This window comes from Podarcis muralis, chromosome 18 (assembly GCF_964188315.1).
Source record: "Podarcis muralis chromosome 18, rPodMur119.hap1.1, whole genome shotgun sequence".
NCBI lineage: Eukaryota > Metazoa > Chordata > Lepidosauria > Squamata > Lacertidae > Podarcis > Podarcis muralis.
The window spans coordinates 7,502,826-7,525,295 of NC_135672.1; the positions used below are offsets into that span (position 1 = coordinate 7,502,826).

The 22,470-nt window shown below is 48.6% G+C and overlaps 1 protein-coding gene across 1 annotated transcript in view; it reads right to left on the reverse strand.

Annotated features, from left to right (window-relative positions):
- Positions 1-408: 408 nt before the first annotated feature.
- ZBTB7A (zinc finger and BTB domain containing 7A) overlaps positions 409-22,470 on the reverse strand; it is a 56,553-nt gene continuing 34,491 nt past the window's right edge. Inside the window, exons 2-3 of the mRNA XM_028713456.2 lie at positions 11,774-12,972; positions 409-6,619 (exon numbers count right to left, since the gene is read on the reverse strand). Coding sequence (XP_028569289.2) covers positions 6,160-6,619; positions 11,774-12,957 — 1,644 coding nt within the window. The 5' untranslated portion in view covers positions 12,958-12,972 and the 3' untranslated portion in view covers positions 409-6,159. The remainder of the gene's footprint in view (positions 6,620-11,773; positions 12,973-22,470) is intronic.

Sequence of the window (22,470 nt, forward strand, 5' to 3'; positions counted from 1 at the left end):
TGTCTGTTATGTATATTATCGTTATTATTTTTTTTGTCGCTGATGTCATTTTAGAAGCATTTTTCCCCCTCCTTCTTTTTTTCCCCTGAAATACGGTAATATAACCAATAGTTTCTTTGGCAACACTTTACCACAACCTGCATCTTATTTTTAAAAAATAAAATAATAATAATAAAAAATAATAATATTTTCTTTTTTTTAAAAAAAAAAAATCGAACACCTTATATACAGTATGTGATTCGAGGAAGAGGAACTTTGCATGCGAAGAGATGTCCTTTGTGTGTGTGTGTGTGTTTGTGATCACTTGTACAAAGAAGGAATAAGAAGGTTAAGGCAAAATGTATTCAGAGGTCAAGGCCTCCCTACACGGAGAAGGTACATAATTTTCTCTCTCTCGTTTTTTTCCCCCTCTCTCTCTTTTTATTTTTATTTTTAGTGCAAACGCTTCAAAGGCTTGTGTTAAAGTGTTGCCAGCACTCCTGCTCGAAGCTTAGACTCCACACCAAGCAACGAACATCGGACCCCGTTCCGCGCCCCTGACCCTTTCGAGGGCCGCGCGGCGCGGAAGTTCATCTAACAAACAAGGTGCGGTATCTCTGCTCAGGAAAACGAAAAATAAAAATAAAATAAATGGGATCAGGACACAAGTGTATACGCGGCGAAACCAGCCAACGGGTTCCGCCGCGACGGCCACGCTTTCTTTCCGAAGGGTCCTGGGAACTGTAGTTTGGGCGAGGGCGCCGAGAACTCTCCCTCGAGAGATATCCCCAACCCTCCCCCTTCTTAGCCCTTCCCCTAACGCAGAACTACGTACAGTTTGCAGGACTCCTTGGGAAAGAGGGGGTGGCGGCCGCTGGTCAAGCATCGGGGACGTGGCCTTAGGTGGTGGTGGCCCCCTCCCGGCCGAAGCTCTGCAGAGACCGAAAAGGACGAGGGGAGGGTACTCTTGAGATGGAGGAGGTGAGAGGGAGACGAAGAGGGTCATGCACAGGAAGGAATTGCACAGGGATGCTGGCCAAGCAAAAATAAAATAAAATATTGTGGCGTCTCCTCGGGCCCAAGCTAGCAATAGCGGCTTGTGCAAAGGCTAACTTGGGGGGAGCGCATAGCAAAGGGGTCCCCCGTTATGCACGGAGCCTCAACCTCAAATGCTCATGGGGACTGGACACAGATTTTGGAATTCCACCTGGTCTTCTGCCAATTTCAGGGCCCCGTCGGGATTAAAAAACAAGGCGTTGGGGGGGGGGGGAGAGAGAGGGATTTGGCTGCTATTTCTTAGGTGTCCCAAAATAAATAAAAAAAATTAAACCCCAAAGAACAAAACCCACCCTGTTCCTACGGTTTGAAAACACCCTGACTTTGAAGAGAGAGAGAGAAAAAAATAAAGAAACTGACTGATGGAGCTCTGGAATATTGGATATTGATTGGTTGTTAGGTGGCTTGGTTGAAGTGGGGGGAGAGATTTTGGATGGGGAGGGGGGAGATAGATGGGGGGGGGAATACACACAAAACATAAACAGTCATGGAAACAAGGAGGTGTAAAACAAACTGGTAGAGATACCACAACTTTTGATTACAATAAAGAATCTCATGTATCTATCTATTTACAAAGTCCACGCTAATTTTTGCATATGCAATCGTTTTTTAAGTCAGTGCTAAGCCGAAGTTCTCTATGGAAGAGAAATATTTTTTGGGGGGGTGTCGGTGATGGGGCCACAACCATCCAAGTGCCAGGACCTCCTCCAATTTGCTTTGAATGGGCCGGATCCATAAAAACGATGGAAAGATCCCAAAGCGGCGTTTGTCCACCAAATTTGCCGATTTTTTTTTTAAGCCATTTGATTTGCAGGGTTTTGTTTTAAAGTAGAAACAGACCCTTGAGAAGTTTTTTTCCTCCCCGTTTGCAAGAGTTGTTACGGAAGGTTTAAAATGAATCTGCTGCCAATTCAATTTTTTTGAGGACTTTGCAAAAATAAAATAAAAACCCAGTCCCAAACTACAAAAACCAAGATGGAAGCTGTTCTGCACAGATTGCCTTCCGATAACCAGCTTTTGGGTATCTTTCGCCACTGTTTCCCAACCAGACTTTTCCTGCCGGCTCCTAAATTCGGCTTTTTCACCCCTGGACTGGGGAAGTGGAGATCTGTTCTCTGGGTCCCGAAAACCAGGCTCACCTCCACACATATTCCGTGGGAAAATGGGCTTTTCCTCCCCATTCTGCATCCCTCAATTCGCTTGGGTCTTGATCAACTTTGAAGCGTTAAACTCTGAGCCCTGTTTTCCCAAGGAGGGATGAGCGACGCTGACCCAAAGCACTTGGGGGGCGAGAGTTGAGGAACGGCAAATGAAACCGGACACCAAATTTGGAATCCAAACCGCCCTTAAAAGCTCGTTGTTGTTAAAATAATAAAAAATATTATTTATACCCTGCCCATCTGGATGGGTTTCCCCAGACACGCTAGGCGGCTCCCAATCGAGTGTTAAAAACAATACAGAATATTTTCAATTTGGAGGGGTGTTTTTTGGGGTGTTTGTGCAAGAGAGGGGGCAAAGCATTTGGAAGGAAAGCCGGCACAAATACGAGCCAAGCTGCAAAGTCCCCCATCGAATGGAGCCCTCGAAACCCGATTGAAAACAGATTTTGGGGCGGGAGGTCGGTGGGAACCAAGGTCTCGAAATCTCCTTTCTTGGTCCTGGGAATGATGGTTGTGGCTGGATGAGGGGAAAACCAATTAGAAAACGGACAGGCCAGCACTGGCAATAAGACATAAAAAGGAAAAAATAAAAAATAAACGAGGGCGGAGAAACCATACACAAAATAACCCAATGATTCCTGCCTAAAAATTCAAGCTTCCATTTTTGTATTTTGTGTTTTTTCCCCGAAGTGCAAATCACTTCCGAGGGCTACTTTATTCCTCTAAATTTTGCTGTGTCACAGAATCTAATTAACTCCAGTCCTCCCGGTTTTGTTTTATTTTTCTACGTTTCGCTTTGCTCCTGGTCTCAATCCACGAACCAAAACGGTGGATTTCATTTTAAGTCTCTCTCTCTCTTTCTTTCTTTCTTTCTCTCAAATATATAGATAAGATAGATAGATATATACATTTGTTTTGTTTTTTTTTCTCTTACAAAAATAAATTCAATTTTAGGAATTATTTTAATAAAAACAACAAACAACAATAAATTTCTTTCTGTAGAAGATGGTTTCGACGTGTAAACATATTCGTTTCTTTCTTTTATATATATATATATAGATATATATATTTCTTTTAAATTAAGATAAAGTGATTTCAAAGTACCCGTTCCATTTCAAAGTGCTAAGACTTCTTAAGTTTCTAATCTTTTTTTTTTGTGTGTGGGGGGGTTTTTTTATTGCTTTTTTTTCTATATTAAATAAAACATCCGCGTCCACCCACCCAACCCATTTTATTTTTCTTTGTTCTTCCCCCTCACACTTTCCCGTCACAAACAAACACACACAAACACTCACTCCCCTGTTCGGTTACATTCGGCAAAACGGTTCACCTTTTCTCTCATATTTAAATTAAACGAAAAATCTTTAAAAGTGCTTGCAAAAAAAAAAGACGACTTAAATCTCTCTTTTAGAATCATTTTTTTTTTTAAACTGTGCATTTAGAAAATTCTGAAATGGATAAAAAGGTGTCCTTGGTTTCTTAGCTTAAGAGGGTCCTTTTTCTGATAAACCTGATAGAACAGCCGCTGCGTTATCAAGGACGCTTTTTTATTCTGGTCTGGGAAACAGGATTCGGTGGGTCACCGCAGAAAACAGCTTGGACCACAAAACCTTGCCTTGGTCCAAACCAATACCCCCTTTTTCAATTTTTTTTAAATGAGGCTCCGTAAAATCTCAGCAACTCAGGGGGCGTAAACTGGAAGATGGGACCCTGCTTGAATAACCCACAATTTCATTTCAGTGGCTGGTCCTGGCTTGGTTTTTTTTGTGCTAGGCATATATATTTCTATAGTACCAAAAGGGGTAGGAGGACGGGGGAGTGGAGGGTGGGTGGGGGCACAGGGAACTGCTCCCCACCGGATAAAAAATTGGGAGGGGGACTGTGGACACAGAGGCCGCCCGGGTCTATAGCATCGCCGCCAACTCAGTTTCGTGGCTGCTCCTTGCAAATCCCACCCCCAATGCCTATTTTGCAAGCCCCCCATGAGAACTCTTCGCGAGAGACCCGTGGGGTGGGAAGGGAGGGCGCCCCCCAGCCTGAGGTGCTCAAGGAGGTCAAAAAGCAGCCCCTGCAGAGAGGCTAAAGGCACCGCAAGCTCCCGCAAGCCTTTTAAAAGAGTCCTGTTCTTTTTATCCGGGAAGCTTTTAAGTCAAGGTGCAATAGCTCCAGGTTTTCTGCACTCAAAACAGAGCATTTCCCACGACCGCCTAGCCGCCAAAATCCTTGCGTTCCTGGAACTCAGGTTTCCCGCAAAGGGTGATTTATGATCGAGGCTGGAACCTGGTCACAGCACGCAGGGGAGAGGGGAATTTTTAGAAAGTCGGACCGTGCGGGGCAACTTCCTGCCTGCAAAACGTAAGGTCTACTTATAATATGCCCTTAAATATGCAATATGGAAGAGGCACAGTGCTGTGTTTAAGGACTGCAGCAGCGAATTGCTGAACCCCAAAGGGTTGTTTCCAGCCAAATTCTACTCACGAGTAGAAATTAATGAGCCCAAGTTTAGACATGACCCTCAATTTAAATGGGTTCAGCCCTGAGTAGAGAAAGCCTAACGCTTCTCTCTGCGGCGACTTACTTTATCCGCGAACAAAATTTGGTTTCATTCCGCAGGGCACACAAGACGCCGCCGGAGCAATGCTAAGTAGCAAACTTTTAATCGGCAAAAGTTGTTCACAGGTTGGATAAGACCCTCCGGCAGAGTCCGGCCAATTGACGACTCAAACGCTGGGGGGAGATCTTTAACGGAAGCCAAATTGAACGTGGACCAGATGAATGATTCGAAATAGGCGAGCCGATAAGGGCTGGGGATAGCCTCAAACCAGCAGATACTGGAGAAATTCCCTTCCGCTGGTTTGAGAACTGCGGTTTGCAAGCTAAGCGCTGGGACCGCACGATTCTATGCTGCCGACAGGATAATTTCGACACCTACCAATGTAGGTGAATTCTATAGACTTGGCGCCCTTGGGTGGGGGCTGCCGGCGCAGCCTCCTCACCCCACCCCTTTCACGACCAGGGGGTTGGCAGGAACGGCGAACGGATTGTTTTAAAATCCGCGAGCCTTTTGAAAAAATAAAATTTGAATCGGCCGGAATTTGCAGCGCAGGAAGTCCACCTCCGTCGATTTGCAAGGACGGATTTACGGGACTCCTCAAGATCTTGCGATGGAAAAATCAGGAGCGTGACCCTCCCTCAAAAGTCTTCTAAGACTCGTACGGAGAGTCAGTGGCCCAAGATTTGCATTTAGACAGCGCCAGGAACCCAGAGGCTGAAAGGTCATTTGCCACCCCACTACGAAACAAAACCCTTGAGAAAACTTAAAACCTCCATGGGCATTATCTGAAATGAGCACCTTCAGGATGGGGGTGGGAGGGGTGGGGGGAGGGGAGAGGAAGAGGAAGGAAGTTCCCCCCCACCCCACCAATTCATTGATTCCTCAAGCCACCAACACAACTTATCTCCCTGCTTTTTTTGTTCCTTTGGAACATTACGCTTGCTAAAATAGATAAAATCTCCAATATAATATATATTTATATATACACATATATATATGTATAAGTTTTAAAACGTTTAACAAACTAAAAACTCTGGAAGCTTCGTCTCGTATTTAATAGACCCCCTCTCTTTCCCCCTCCAACCTGGTTTCCAAAACTTTCCTCTAACACCTCTTTTCCCCCACCCCCAAGGGCAGGAAAAAAAAACAAAAAAAAAAAACCTTAAAAATTAATCTGCGGCTAACGAGAGGGGTACAACGAACTGCCTATTATTATGGGGAAGATCACAAACAAGATATATATATATATATTATAGACTTCTTATAAGGCTATTCTTTTCCTCGCCCCCCCAAAAAAGAGCGAGGAAACCCATATTTTAAAAGAGGAACTGGAGGAAAAGTTATAACTAGATTTTGTGACACCTTTTTTTTTTTCTCGTTTCGGGTTTTTTTTTGGTTGTTTTTTTTTTTTTAGGAGAGTTCTTCCGTTTCGCCCTCGGACTTCGCCCCCCCTACATTCAAACCCCCCGACGCCGCGTTGGCGCTGGAACTCCCGTCAAAGTGCTGTTCTAAGCCGTCCTGCGGCGCAGTCGCATCCTGCGTTTCGTGGGCCTCCTCTCCGCCCGCCAGGCTCCCGTCGTCGGGGTTGGAAGCCGGGGTGGCGGGGGGCGCGGAGGCATCTCTCACGCGGGGCTTGCGCCCCCTCCGGGAAGGGATGCCGTTGCAGCCATCCTTCTTAAGGTGCCGGTGCAAGTGGTCGGAGCGGACGAAAGTCTTGAAGCAGCTCTCGCACTGGTAGGGGCGCAGGCCCGTGTGGACGCGCATGTGGTTCTTCAGGTCGTAGTTGTGGGCAAACGCCGCCCCACACTGCTGACAAAGGTAGGGCTTCTCGCCGGTGTGTTTCCTCATGTGAACCTTCAGCTTGTCCTGCCTGCGACGGAAAGAGGAGGAAGGAAAAGTTACGGAGGGAAGATTTAAGACAGAAGTAAGCTGTACGCCAGCTCCCTTGGCCAATAAAGAGAGATGAGCGCCGCAACCCCAGAGTCGGTCACGACTGGACCTAATGGTCAGGGGTCCCTTTACCTTTTTTACTGTTTGTTTGTTTTAATGGGACACGGGTGGCGCTGTGGGTTAAACCACAGATCCTAGGACTTGTGGATCAGAAGGTCGGTGGTTCGAATCCCCGCAATGACGGGGTGAGCTCCTGTTGCTCGGTCCCAGCTCCTGCCAACCTAGGAGTTCGAAAGCACATCAAAGTGCAAGTAGATAAATAGGTACCGCTCCGGCAGGAAGGTAAACGGCGTTTCCATGCGCTGCTCTGGTTCGCCAGAAGCGGCTTAGTCCTGCTGGACACATGACCCGGAAGCTGTACGCCGGCTCCCTTGGCCAATAAAGCGAGATGAGCGCCACAACCCCAGAGTCGGCCACGACTGGACCTAATGGTCAGGGGTCCCTTTACCTTACTGGTTTTTTTTGGGGGGGCAGGGGGCGGGCGGGTGTGGGGGACTCCCTGGTCCTGAATGGGGCAACTGTGTGCCTGAAGGACCAGGTGCGCAGCCTGGGGGTCATTTTGGACTAATTATTTTGTTTGTTTGTTTGTTTGTTTGTACCCTGCCCATCTGGCTGGGTTTCTCCAGCCACTCTGGGCGGCTTCCAACAAAGATTAAAAATACATTAAAATGTCACACATTAAAAACCTCCCTGAACAGGGCTGCCTTCAGATGTCTTCTGAATGTCAAGTAGTTGTTCAACTCTTTGACATCTCGTGGGAGGGCGTTCCACAGGGCAGGTGCCACTACCGAGAAGGCCCTCAGAGCTGGACCTCGGAGACTCACAGCTGTCCATGGAATCACAGGTCAATTCTGTATCCAGGGCAGCTGTCTACCAGCTCCATCTGGTACGCAGGATGAGACCCTCCCTGCCCGCAGACTGTCTCGCCAGAGTGGTGCATACTCTGGTTATCTCCCACTTGGACTATTGCAATGCGCTCTACGTGGGGCTACCTTTGAAGGTGACCCGGAAACTGCAACTAATCCAGAATGCGGCAGCTAGACTGGTGACTGAGAGCGGCCACCGAGACCATGTAACACTGGTCCTGAAAGACCTACATTGGCTCCCAGGACGTTTCTGAGCACAATTCAAAGTGTTGGTACGGACCTTGAAAGACCTAAACAGCCTTGGCCCAGTATATCTGAAGGAGCATCTCCACCCCCATCGTCCAGCCCGGACACTGAGGTCCAGCTCCGAGGGCCTTCTGGCGCAGCAACCCGGCAAAGGGGATGCAGCAAGGAAAACCACCGTCACCTCTCCGCTGGGAAGCGCTGAGCAAAGGCGAGTCCCCAGGCAACGTGGCCGACTTGATGGGCACAAGGCATGCAAGCTCCACCCCGCAGTCGTTCTTAGACTCCTTATTGGGTGAGCAACGCAGCCAAGCAACACAGTTGGAGCCTCCCTCCTCCCTGGCCGGCAGGGAGGGAGGGAGAGGAGCTGCTTCCTTTGAAACCCGGGGAATTTAAGGGACATCATCAATAAGTGACAGCAGCGGGACACAGCGCTGGGATAAGGGACTTTCCCGCCAAATAAGGGACTCTTGACAGCTATGCCTCTTTTTTTCAAGGTTAAATCAGCCACAACACTCCCCACCACTTTCGCAAAGCAGATCTAACAGATCCAAAATGCGCAGTGTTAGAAGCTGTGGTTGCCACAATAGGATGTCTAGGTACCCATTTCCCCCCTATGAAATTTGTTGTTGTTATTATTATTCCTCATTTCATTTCTATATTGCTTTATTTTTTAAAGAAAACAATCTCAAAATGGTCGACAACGCATTGAAATATCAAATCTTAAAGGTAAAGGGACCCCTGACCATTAGGTCCAGTCGTGACCGACTCTGGGGTTGCGGTGCTCATCTTGCTTTATAGGCCGAGGGAGCCGGCGTACAGCTTCCGGGTCATGTGGCCAGCAGGACTAAGCCGCTTCTGGCAAACCAGAGCAGCGCACGGAAACACCGTTTACCTTCCCGCCAAAACGGTACCTATTTATCTACTTGCACTTTGACGTGCTTTTGAACTGCTAGGTTGGCAGGAGCAGGGACTGAGCAACGGGAGCTCACCCCGTCATTGCGGGGATTTGAACCGCCGACCTTCTGATCAGCAAGTCCTAGGCTCAGTGGTTTAACCCACAGCGCCACCCGCGTCCCCTATCAAATCTTAATCCAGAATAAAAGAAATGCCAGCTTCACGGAAAATATTTCAGATCCTCCTCGAAGGGACATTTGGCTTTCCCCCTATTTATTTACCAGATTAATTTATAGGGCTGCCCTGTCACGGATAAGAGATGAGTGGAAGTGCTTTGAAGAGCATCTTAAAGGGCATAATAGTGAATTTAACCTATAAGTAAGAATGAACATATGGGCAGCAGATAGCATTAAAGGAAGGAAGATTTGAGATGAAAATGGGTGGAATAAAAGATTATGCAGCCGGCAAAAGACTACCTAGAATGCCATGCAGAGATGAAGTCCGAGGATAAGAGACAATGGCCAATATTGTATGATGCATATATTTCAGTTCTCAAAGCTCTTGACTCAAGAACTCAAGGTTGTCATCTGAACTAGCGAGGCGTTTGACTGAGAATCAATCACAGTCCATTCATCCTTTGAAAAATAGGATTTGCCCCAAAATGGCAACTAGACATTCTGTCTTGACGACTCCAACCTTGGTTGAAGGACCCATTTGGCACCTAGCTCATATATCTGAGTCCCTCATTGGTTGGGTACAAATGGAATAAACTAATAATAATGAGGAAAATAATAACAACTTTTCAGAGATGCAGAGAAGATAAAGTCCCAACCAGAGAAGAATGGCTGATCAAGTTGATGGATGTATGCCGAAATGGCTAAAATGACCGCAAGAATCAGAAATCAGGAAGACCAAAATTTTTGATAATGAATGGGGGAAACTTATAACATATCTTAAAGACCATTGTAAACAGTTAAAATCATTAGTAGGATTGGAATATCACTTGTAGTTTAAAGTTTGAAATCGTTAGTAGGATTGGAATATCACTTGTAGTTTAATGGTGAATTTTGGACACAATGGAGAGATAAAAGATGTGGGATTATCATAAAAGATGTAGGAGGAAATTATTAATAATAGGACCCACAAAGGGAAGGAGGGAATTCCAGGAGATTCTCTGGAATCTTGTTTCTATGTTGTACGTTCGGTATGTAACTGCAAAGTTTTAAACTTTACTAAATAAATAAAACATATCATAACGAGCAAGAAATAAACAACAAAAACAACAAAAACTAAAGCAACAGGTTAAAAACAAACACACTTTTTGCAAGAAGTTTCCTACCTTCTTTTCCTGGGTGCAATTTTGTTCCTCCAGTAACTGGGGGCATTGAACAGGGAAGGGCAAATTATGGGTTGTGGATCTTAAAACACCTTTCAAATTCCTCTCCAGGTGTGTTCAAAGAGATCCGCTTGGATTTGGGGAGGCTGCTGGCGCACACCTGAGCAGGCCATTGGGGGGGGGGGGTCTTGTCCACCAAAACCCGCCCCCCCCCGAGAGGTCAGATTAACAGAGAACGCTGTTTGAATTCTCCAAATCCACATTGTTTTCAATGCCATCCCCCCTCCCTGGCCACATCTGTGCTTAAAATTCCGTATGGCTGACCTGCAGAGAACTTGGCAAGTTCATTTTTTTTAACGTTCCAATACGTCCAAAGAGAAGCGAACTAATTCAGTTCACGGTCAGTTCGCAGTTCAGTTCCAAATGATCTCTGGCAATTCCGCCCCACCTGCAGCGTTTAGATCAGGGGTCAGCAAACGTTTTCAGCAGGGGGCCGGTCCACCGTCCCTCAGACCTTGTGGGGGGCCGGACTATGTTTTGAAAAAAAATATGAACGAATTCCTATGCCCCACAAATAACCCAGAGGTGCATTTTAAATAAAAGTGAGAACTGGGGGGGGGGGGGGGGGAGGTGGAATCACACATGGCAAGCCTTGCGCCCCTTTGGTTTCAGCTAGTACGTGGTTAGAAGACTCTGAATAGCCCGGGACACAAATTTTCACGGCCCTCTAGCAGCTATGGTGGCTCACTGACCAGAGGTTGTGTATTTTGTGTTAACTCTGGAAATCTATACAGTTGAACCCTGGTTTTTGAACGCCGTGGTACTTGCACGTTTTGCCTCCCGAACGCCGAAAACCTAGAAGTAAATGCTCTGGTTTTTGAACGCTTTTCGGAACCCAAACACCTGACGCGGCTTGAGTGCAAGAGTGCAACCAATCGGAAGCCGCACCTCGGTTGTCAAATGTTTCGGAAGTTGAACGGTCTTCCGGAACGGATTACGTTCGACAACCGAGGTTAGACCGTACTTGATTCTTACCCAACTGAGCCTCCTAGAGGGGAATATGTATATAAAGACATCGACATCTAGCTGGGCGGCAGGAAAAGCGGTCGAAACGCAGCACCACTCACCTCAAGAAACGTAATTCAGGCCTATCTGAAATTCACTTCCAAGCAGTTCGTGTGGCGTCTCCCCTTCGGAACTCCCTGCCGATTTATTGAGAGCAAGCCTTCACCGCGCCCACTCTCCTGCTTAGAAAAGCCTACCCAGATGCTTAGAAAAGTTGTGGTGGTTGCAAACTATTTTAGGACAGCGGTACCTCGGTTTTCGAACGCTGACGAACGTTTCGGAACTCGGACGCCGTAAACGCTTCCGTTTTCGAATGCGCCTCGGAAGTCAAAATGGCTTCCGCTGAGCGTATGTTAATTTTCCTCCATTAAATTTGCAGGCCGCATTTTGCGCCTCCGTTTCCGGAACTCGGACCGTCTTCCGGAACAGGTTACGTTCAGAAACCGAGGTACCACCGTATTTGAACCTTCGTATGTCGCAAAGCACAGTTGCAATTCCACCCCTCGATTGTTTCATCTTTCGCAAATCGCCTTGTATAAGCAGTGTATAAATTTACGAAAATTTAGAACGAACGAGCGATAAATAATATTCTCACAGTAGTAAGGACTGGGATCTTCCGGAGGGGGGCAACCCCGCGGCCCCGCCCGCCCCCTCTCCCCGTGCTCACCTCGTAAACCGAACTTTGCAAATGTTACATTCATACGGCTTCTCTCCCGTGTGGGTCCGGATGTGGCGAGGGAGTTTGCCCGCCCCTTGGATCACCTTCTCGCAGATGGGGCACTTCTGGAATGCTTTCGCCCGGATCTTCTTCTCCGACTTGTGGGACCAGGACGGGTACTCGCCCCCCTCTTGGGAAGTGCTAAAGTATTTCAAGTAATAATCCATGACTCCGTCGTCGTCTTTGCGGTCGTCCTCGGCCAGCTGCTGCCGCTCCACGGAATTGATCATCCGTTGCAGGAGGGTGCTGGCGGCCAGGCCGTCCACCTCCCGGGGGTCCGCCTCCTCGCCCTCCCCGGGGACGAAGGCGGGGGAGCCCCCCGCCTCCTGCTGGTCCAGTTGAGCCGCCGCCTCGTCCTCCCCGGGCACCGTGGCCAGGCCGTGCCCGCCGTACTGTCCGTTCTGCGAGGCGGGGAACAAGGGTCCCTGGGCGGCGGCCGCTTTCGCCTCCTCGGCATCCAGCCACATCTTGCTGTCGGGGTCGCCGTCGTTCGCCTTTGGTCTGTCGCTGAGGGCGGCCTGAGTGTAGAAGTCCAAGCCGTTGCAGTCCGGCTCCTCCTTGACCTCCGGGCCCCGGAAGCCGAGTCGCTGAAGGTCCCTCAAGTCTGGGTTGGTCCACTGGTAGGTGCCCTGTTGCCCGTTGATGGGGTTGCTCTGAAAAAACTCCAGGTATTCTTTCGCTCTGAGATGGTTCCTTTGATCAATTTGATCTACTGTGTCCATCTGGTCGTTCTTGGCCAGAATCTTCCTGTCCAGCAGATCCGTGCAAACGTCCCTGACCGCCTGGATCTCTAGCAGCGTGGCGGCGTTGAGGATCTCGCCCACGTTCGAAGTGCTGACGGTGAGGGTGGCCGTGTAGGCGAACTCCAGCAGGGACGAGAGGGCCTCGGCGCTCACAAAGTCTATCTCGTACACGTTCTGCTGGTCGACCACCAGCCCTGAGGTGAAGAGCTTCTTGAAGTACTGGCTGCAGGCCGCCAGGACCGAGCGGTGCGTGGGGAACTCCTGCCCGTCCACCAGGATCACCACGTCGCAGAGCAGGCCGTGGTTCCGCTGCTCGTTCAGGCTGCTCAAGATGTCGCTGCTGTGGTCGGGGAAGGGGATTCCGATGGGGCCGTCCACACCGCCCTCCATGCTGACACCAGGGGGCTGGGGAGAGGAAAGAGAAACCGTCAAACAGTGCTGGAAACCATCAAACGGTACTGGAAACCGTCAAGTGGTGCTAGAAACCGTCAAACGGTGCTAGAAACCGACAGACAGTGCTAGAAACCGTCAGACGGTGCTAGAAACCGTCAAACAGTGCTAGAAACCGTCAAACGGTGCTAGAAACCGTCAAACAGTGCTAGAAACAGTCAGACAGTGCTAGAAACCGTCAAACAGTGCTAGAAACCGTCAAACGGTGCTAGAAACCATCAAGCGGTGCTAGAAACTGTCAAACAGTGTTAGAAACCATCAAGCGGTGCTAGAAACCGTCAAACAGTGCTAGAAACTGTCAAGCGGTGCTAGAAACCATCAACAGTGCTAGAAACCGTCAAACGGTGCTAGAAACCATCAAGCAGTGCTTGGAAACCGTCAAACGGTGCTAGAAACCGTCAAACAGTGCTAGAAACAGTCAGACAGTGCTAGAAACCGTCAAACAGTGCTAGAAACCGTCAAACAGTGCTAGAACCTGCCCCCCCCCGCAGGTGGCTTCTGGGAAATGATATATAATGAGCCAGAGAGAATGTTTAAGATAACTTTTGTTAAAAAAACCAGAGGCCTTTTTGTTCAGTATTATAGGTGAGGAACTACCAAAATAAAATTGGGAATTTCATCAGTAAAGGGGTCCCTTTACCTTTACTTAGAGTTGGCTACAACTCTAACTACTTCTCTTTTTTTTTTTTTTTTGTAGGGGAGAAGAAGGAAGTCTGTGGAGGTGCTATTTGAGAGAACGATCAGTTGAGGATTAAGCTACAGGGCAGTACCAAATTAATTGAAATGAACTATATTTTTCCTCCTGCTTTATTTATAACCAGACCTAGTACTGCTCTGTATTTTAACAAAAAACCCCCACCAAAATGGTGCATCTGGAAGACAACACATTGTGCAAATTTGGTGTATTTGGTGTAACTAATATGCAATTACAGTGGTACCTCGGGTCTTCGGGTAACGTAATTTTGAGTTACGAATGCGGCAAACCCAAAAGTGTAGACTTCCGGGTGTTGTCGCGCACGCATGTGCAGAAACGCTTTGCGCATGCGCAGAAGCACTCTATTGGCTGCGTGTGCGCGCAGAAGGGGCGCCTCTGGATATGGACTTTTGGGGGGTAAGTACAGACCCCCAGGACGAATTAAGTTCATATTTGGAGGGTTCACTGTATTCTGAAACCACCACCTGCTCCAAATACAGTGGATGCTTGGGTTGCGAACGTGATCGGCACATTCGCAACCCACAGCGGCTCGTCAGCGCACGCGCAGATCTCAAATCAGCGCTTCTGTGCATGCACAATTTAGCACTTCTGCGCATGTGCGACCTCCAAAACCCAGAAGTAACCCATTCTGGTAATTCCGGGTTTTGGCGGTCCGTAACCCAGGTGGTAACCCCTTCATGGATCACTGCCTTGCCGTGGCGAAGGGGCTTGAATAACTCAGAAAAGCTATGAGCTATGCCGTGTAGGGCCACCCAAGATGGACAGGTCATAGTGGAGAGTTTTGACCAAACATGATCCACCTGGAGCAGAAACCAGCAAGCCACTCCAGTATCCCTGCCAAGAAAACTCCATGTTAGTGATGTATGGAAGTGAGAGCTGGACCATAAAGAAGGCTGATCGCTGAAGAATTGATGCTTTTGAATTCTGGTGCTGGAGGAGACTCTTGAGAGTCCCATGGACTGCAAGAAGATCAAATGCATCCATTCTTAAGGAAATTAGCCCTGAGTGCTTACTGGAAGGACAGATCCTGAAGCTGAGGCTCCAAGACTTTGGCCACCTCATGAGAAGAGAAGACTCCCTGGAGAAGACACTGATGCTGGGAAAGATGGAGGGCACAAGGAGAAGGGGACGACGGAGGACGAGATGGTTGGACAGTGTTCTCGAAGCTACTAACATGAGTCTGACCAAACTGCGGGAGGCAGTGGAAGACAGGAGGGCCTGGCGTCCTCTGGTCCAGGGGGTCACGAAGAGGCGGACACGACTAAACGACTAAACAACAACAACAACCCAGGTGGCGCTGTGGGTTAAATCACAGAGCCTAGGACTTGCTGATCAGAAGGTCGGCAGTTCGAATCCCCGCGACGGGGTGAGCTCCCGTTGCTCGGTCCCTGCTCCTGCCAACCTAGCAGTTCGAAAGCACCTGAAAGTGCAAGTAGATAAATAGGTACCACTCCGGCGGGAAGGTAAACGCCGTTTCCATGTGCTGCTCTGGTTCGCCAGAAGCGGCTTAGTCCTGCTGTCCACATGACCCGGAAGCTGTACGCCGGCTCCCTCGGCCAGTAAAGCGAGATGAGCGCCGCAACCCCAGAGTCGGCCATGACTGGATCTAATGGTCAGGGGTCCCTTTACCTTTAACCCAAAAAACGCAACCTGAAGTGTCTGTAACCCGAGGTATGCCTGTACTTTGGAACGCCCAGGATTCAGAAGGGAATATACTCACTTCTGGGACAGTTCAGTGGGTTAGAGCACGAGATTCTTAAAGGCCGGGGTTGTGGGTTCGAGTCCTGTGTTGGGCCAAGGGATTCCTGCATGACGGAGGGTTGGGCGAGATCACCCCCTTACTCCACAATTCTATGATCCGCGCTGACATGCATCTCGTTGTACAAGAAACATCCAGATGCTTGTTTGCACATCGCCCTCCCATGCCATAGTCATGATGACCAAGCAAGGTTGAGACAGGAAAGACTGGCTCCCCACCCACCAAGCGCCAACACGAAACAGAAGGAAATTCTGGTTTGCCCAACCATGCAGGGTTTCTGGAGTGCCACAAGAGATCGTGCCAGCAACACCCACCTACAAATCAGGCACGTTCCTGGCTCGAGAGAAACCAGGGTGGATAAAAACCAATGATTAAAAAACACACACCAAAAAACGGAATTTTTATTTACTTAAATCGGATTTTTTTAAAAAAATAAATAAATTGGATTTTTAAAATAAAGTGCTTTTGGAGGAAAAATCTCTCCGAAGATTTTCTCTTTAAGTTACATTCTAGTCCGAAGGTTATTCATCAGGAAATAAGGATTTGTTTTAAGTTTTTCATGTGTGCTAAAATCAGCCTAAGTTTTTTTTTAATTGTTTAACCACATCAGTTAACAAACATGGATGCATATGCTATAATGTTATTGTTTTAGCCAAATGAATTGTTTAAATTGTTATGATTATTTTTCTCCTTCCAATTAAGTACAGCAGAAAAGTTGTCCAAATATAAACAGTCAACTTATTAAACCTCGCAACAATTTCACAATTGCCTGTCTGTGTATTTCTAATAGTATAACCAAATCAGTCATTTTTGATATAACTGTAAAAAAAAAAAGGACTCTGAAAATTTATTATTCCAAAAATGAAACGGGTTGTAAATATTAAGATTATATCAGCAAGAATGACTCTTTCTGTAGAAAATAATAATGATTTAAATCAAGTCTTACTGACTAGTGATTTAAATCGATTTGATTTAAATCAAACCCACCCTGAGAGAAACCCACCATTCAATACCCCGCCGGACCTCCTTCTGAGAAACCTAGCTCAAGTTCCTATTCTGCGAGCGCTAAGAAAAGCTGGGTGCTGGATAGAGAGATTGCGCCAAGTTATCACGTCGACATGATTTCCCTTTATTCTGTGCATTCAGGTACAGTGGTGCCTCGCAAGACGAAATTAATCCGTTCCGCGAGTCTCTTTGTCTTGCGGTTTTTTCATCTTGCGAAGCACGGCTATTAGCGGCTTAGCGGCTTTAAGAAAAAGGAAACAAACTCGCAAGAACTCGCAAGACGTTTCATCTTGCGAAGCAAGCCCATAGGGAAATTCGTCTTGCGGAATGATTCAAAAAAACAGAAAACCCTTTCGTCTAGCGAGTTTTTCGTCTTGCGAGGCATTCGTCTTGCGGGGCACCACTGTATTTTGCAAAAGAATGGTTCTAATAGTCATGGGGGAAAGCCAGTAAGGCACCACGGACGCCCAGGCTTCTGCGATATCAGCAGGCTTGCCCTCTTGGCACTGAGGACTAGTGCCTTGGTTTCAATTTAATAAGAACCAAGATTCTCTGGGAGCAGGATCCCGTGTCCCAGGGGTCGGCAACCTAAGGCCCACGGGCCACAAGCTGCCCATGGGGGTCATTTAACCGTCCCATGGACCCCCCACTTGGTTCCCGTGTGCCGCACTAAACCAGCGCAGAGCACAGCAGAGCAGGGACCGCCCTCCATGACGCTGGCCGGCTTCCCATTGGCTGCAGGAAGCTCCGCATGCCTCCTCCGCCCCGGAAATAGCGTTTGCGCATGTGTGCGCACGCGCACTCCGGCCCACCGCGGCGTCTGCAGGACCATAAACCGGCCCAAGCCACAAAAACTTTGCCAACACCTGCGGTCCAGTAACTATGTTTTGTGCTGCTGGTGCAACTGTGGCGTTCAAATAGCTGCCTACTAAACGCCCCACGGCGCTAGTCCTCAATCTTGTTCCTGTTTTGTTGTTTTCGTTTCAACTGTTTACTCGCTTTTACCACCTTGCGTTTCATCCTGTGAAGCACCCAGAGATCTTGTGAGAAGGGTGGTAAAAAGGTAAAGGTACCCCTGCCCGTATGGGCCAGTCTTGCCAGACTCTAGGGTTGTGCGCCCATCTCACTTAAGAGGCCGGGGCCAGCGCTGTCCGAAGACACTTCCGGGTCACGTGGCCAGCGTGACAAAGCTGCATCTGGCGAGCCAGAGCCGCACACGGAAACGCCGTTTACCTTCCCGCTGGTAAGCGGTCCCTATTTATCTACTTGCACCCGGGGGTGCTTTCGAACTGCTAGGTTGGCAGGCGCTGGGACCGAACAACGGGAGCGCACCCCGCCGCGGGGATTCGAACCGCCGACCTTTCAATCGGAAAGCCCTAGGCGCTGAGGCTTTTACACACAGCGCCACCCGCGTCCCTGAGAAGGGTGGTACATAAATCTAAACTACAACAGCTACTACAACAAGCTTTGCTGAAGGAAATCTGCTCTTAAGTAAGGCTCTTACATCTTATTACTGATTTTAGACCATGGTCAGCAAACTTTTTCAGCACAGGCCGGTCCACTGACCCTCAGACCTTGTGGGGGGGCGGACTATATTTTGAAGGGGGAAAATGACCCAATTCCTATGCCCCACAACTGACCCAGAGATGCATCTTAAATAAAAGGACACATTCTACTCATGGAAAAAACATGCTGATTCCTGGACCGTCCATGGGCTGGATTGAGAAGGCGATTGGGCCGGATCCGGCCCCCGGGACATAGTTTGCCTACCCATGTTTTAGAGCCTTAAGGTCCTAATATTCTCATCCCATCTCCCCAATCCAGGGTCTTTGTGTGGACACCCAATAGCAGAGATTTTTGCTGGATGCAGCAGTTCCCTTTCGTGCCTGAAGAGAGCTCTGTAGGCTGGGTACAAGCAGGTTCCCCGTTCAAATCCTGACATGCCTCCTCTTGTGTCAATGCGAAGGCTCGCACTACAATTAAATTCATTAACGCTGAATTGCATTATTTGCTCTCTTTTTTTTAAAAAGGGAAACTAAAATATGCAAATCGAAACGACAATACTGCTTGCCCTCTCGAGAGCTTGGGAGCGGCTCAAACGCTTCGCCGCCGCGCCCCTGACTAGGATCCTTACAAATAAGCCGGTGAGGTAGGAACTGGTTGATGGGGAAAGAATCATAGAATCAAGAGTTAAAGGACATAATCTGCAATGGGGGGGAAGCAAGGATGATGCAAAGGTAGTCTAGCAAAGAGGAATGGCCTGAGGAGAAGAGAGCCGCGAGGGCCAGAGGGGGTCATTTCACCCCTTGGCCTGAGGTTCCCCACCTAACCCCCGGGCTAAATGTATAGATCAGGGGGTAGGCAACCTAAGGCCCGGGGGCCAGATGTGGCCCAATCGCCTTCTCAATCCGGCTAATCCATTTAGCTAATGGGGCCTCCCGCTGCTGCCACACGATTTCTGTTCTCACCTTGAAGCAAAGTTCTTAACCCGAGGTTCTATTTCTGGGTTAGCGGAGTCTGTAACCTGAAGCGTCTCTAACCTGAAGCGTCTCTAACCTGAGGTACCACTGTACTTGACTTTTACAAGACATCTGAAGGCAGATCTGTTTAGGGAAATTTTTAATGTTTGATGTTTTAGTGTGTTTTAATATTACGTTATGGGACGCGGGTGGCGCTGTGGGTAAAAGCCTCAGCGCCTAGGGCTTGCCGATCGAAAGGTTGGCGGTTCGAATCCCCGCGGCAGGGTGCGCTCCCGTTGTTTGGTCCCAGCGCCTGCCAACCTAGCAGTTCGAAAGCACCCCCGGGTGCAAGTAGATAAATAGGGACCGCTTACTAGCGGGAAGGTAAACGGTGTTTCCGTGTGCTGCGCTGGCTCGCCAGAGCAGCGATGTCACGCTGGCCACGTGACCCGGAAGTGTCTACGGACGGCGCTGGCTCCCGGCCTATAGAGTGAGATGGGCGCACAACCCCAGAGTCTGTCAAGACTGGCCCGTACGGGCAGGGGTACCTTTACCTTTAATACAGTGGTACCCCGCAAGACGAATGCCTCGCTAAACGAAAAACCCGCAAGACGAAAGGGTTTTCCGATTTTTAGAGGCTTCGCAAGACGAATTTCCCTATGGGCTTGCTTCGCAAGACGAAAGCCCATAGGGAAATCTCCTGGGACAGTGGGGACGCGCAGCGCACCTTCTCCTCTGTTCCCAGACCTGTCCTGAAGGCTTGTGGTGGGAGGTCTGGGAACAGAGGAGAAGGCGCGCAGCGCTTCTCCTCTGTTCCCGGGGCTTGCGGTGGGAGGAGGGTTTTTCCTCCCCACCGCCAACATTCAGAACAGCATTCTGAATGTTGGCGGTGGGGAGGAAAGCCCTCCTCCCACCACAAGCCTTCAGGACAGGTCCGGGAACAGAGGGGAAGGCGCGCAGCACTTCTCCTCTGTTCCCGGACCTGTTTTGAAGACTTGCGGTGGGAGGAAGGTTTTCCTCCCCACCGCCAACATTCAGAAGGCTGTTCTGAAGGCTGGCAGTGGGAAGAAAAGCCCTTCTCCCCCTGCCAGCCTTCAGAAGAGGTCTGGGGACAGACTGTCCCTGGACCTGGTCTGAAGGCGGTCTCCATAGGAACGCATTAATTGATTTTCAATGCATTCCTATGGGAAACCGTGCTTCACAAGACGAAAAACTCGCAAGAAGAAAAAACTTGCGGAACGAATTAATTTCGTCTTGCGAGGCACCACTGTATTACGTTGGGAGCAGGCTTGTCTTAAAACAAAAATGCTTTTCGTCGGCACCAAAATGAGCACAGCAAAGGCTGAGATTCGGAGCGAGCCATGTCGAAATCAAGCCGGTTGTCTGCCTCAAGGCCCACAACCCCGAATTTTGCAGCACACAGCTGCGGAGGCTGCCCACGTCTACTCGACCTGCACTCTGGGAAGTCTTGGGTTCTCCCCCTTCGCCTATTCTTACAGCTCGCCCCACCAAGAGATACTGCAGCCCATTTACAAACGCTGCAATCATCGCAAAGACAGGCCTGAGAAGGCGCCTCGCCTCCTTGGGGTCCATTCCCTGCAGGCTTTGCGGAGACCTCTGCAAGCGTGGCGGCCCCGAGAGAAGGAGGAAAACGGGAAGGACCAGAAGGCAAGAGCAGCAGCGCCGAATGCAGCCCCTTTCTCCGATTCCACATGCATTTTTCCTTTAAGGAAAGGAAAGACGAGTGGGAGCCAGCCACTTAACGGCCGCATCTACTCTCTGTTCCCTGGCGAAATGCAAGCACGTCCGTTCAGCGAGGAACGTGCTTGCTGGATGGTTTTCCCGCACCATCCTGAAGCTATCCGAATTATCACATGCCCACGAAGGGCATCGTCAAAATCCCGTCCCAGTGTTTGGACCCAGGTGCTCTGCAAGGGGGTTGACCAGGTTTGGAAACGACAGCAATGACCAACAGTAGAAGAACGGCGACAGAAGGTAATGGAATATGCAGAAATAGCTAGATTAACGGGGGGAATTTGACAACGGGGCGATGAAGCATTTCAAAAAGAATGGGGAAAATTTATGTCATCCATAGGAAGGATAAGGGGAAACAGTGAAACCAGGAGCACTGAAATAAACCTCACAATTTGAAATACAAAGAAAATTTCTGGATAAAGAAAATAATCAAAAGTAAAATGTACAATGTGATTAATGGAATCAATAGTAAAGGGACCCCTGACCATTAGGTCCAGTCGTGGACGACTCGGGGGTTGCGGCGCTCATCTCGCTTTATTGGCAGAGGGAGCCAGCGTACAGCTTCCGGGTCATGTGGCCAGCAGGACGAAGCCGCTTCTGGCGAACCAGAGCAGCGCACGGAAACGCCGTTTACCTTCCCGCCGGAGCGGTACCTATTTATCTACTTGCACTTTGAGGTGCTTTCGAACTGCTAGGTTGGCAGGAGCAGGGACCGAGCAACGGGAGCTCACCCCGTCGTGGGGATTCGAACCGCCGACCTTCTGATCGGCAAGTCCTATGCTCTGTGCTTTAACCCACAGCGCCACCTTAATGGTAAGAGAATGATATTGAAGATGAACTTAGAAAGGCTTCACAAAGTTCTGGCCCCCCGCCCCCAAATGAACTTGGTTTCATGTTCATTTCACCCAGCCGTTCTGGGAACTGCTTTCAGAGATCTGGAGGAGAAGAGGAGACCGAGAGGAGCTGGGATAGCCGTCTTCCAATGGAGTTTGCTTTCTCCTGCGCTAGGGGGTGGGACTCGAACCCAGGGCTTGCTTTCTTTTTTTTAAAATATTTTTATTAATTTTCCAGCACATAATAAAGACAATACAATACACAATACACAAACAAACAAACAAACAAACAAACAAACACATAAACACGTATAATTTCAAAACCTTCTCCGACTTCCCCATACCTCCCCTTTCTGCATCCCTGTTTCAGCATTTCTTCAGCAAGTCCTCACTTAATTTAACTGATTACTCATTTTTTACCTCCTTCTCTCTTACATAAAAGTCGTTTACAGCTGTAATCCTCTTTTCCCTGTACCCTTGACATTTTAGCACTCATTAATTTTACAACAATTCTTAAGATACATTTTAAATTTCTTCCAATCATTCTCCACCGTCTCTTTTCCCTGGTCGCAGATTCTGCCTGTCATCTCGGCCAGTCCCATGTAGTCAATCACCTTCGTCTGCCATTCTTCCAACGTGGGTAGTTCTTGTGTCTTCCAATACTTTGCTATAAGAACCCTTGCTGCTGTAGTAGCATACATAAAAAACGTCCTATCTCTTTTTGACACCAATTGGCCGACCATGCCCAGGAGAAAGGCCTCTGGTTTCTTGTGAAAGGTACATTTAAGTACCTTCTTTCTTTCATTATAAATCATTTCCCAGAAGGCCTTAATCCTCGGGCACGTCCACCAAAGGTGATAAAAGGTGCCTTCAGTTTCATTGCATTTCCAGCATTTATTATTGGGCAAGTGATAGATTTTTGCAAGC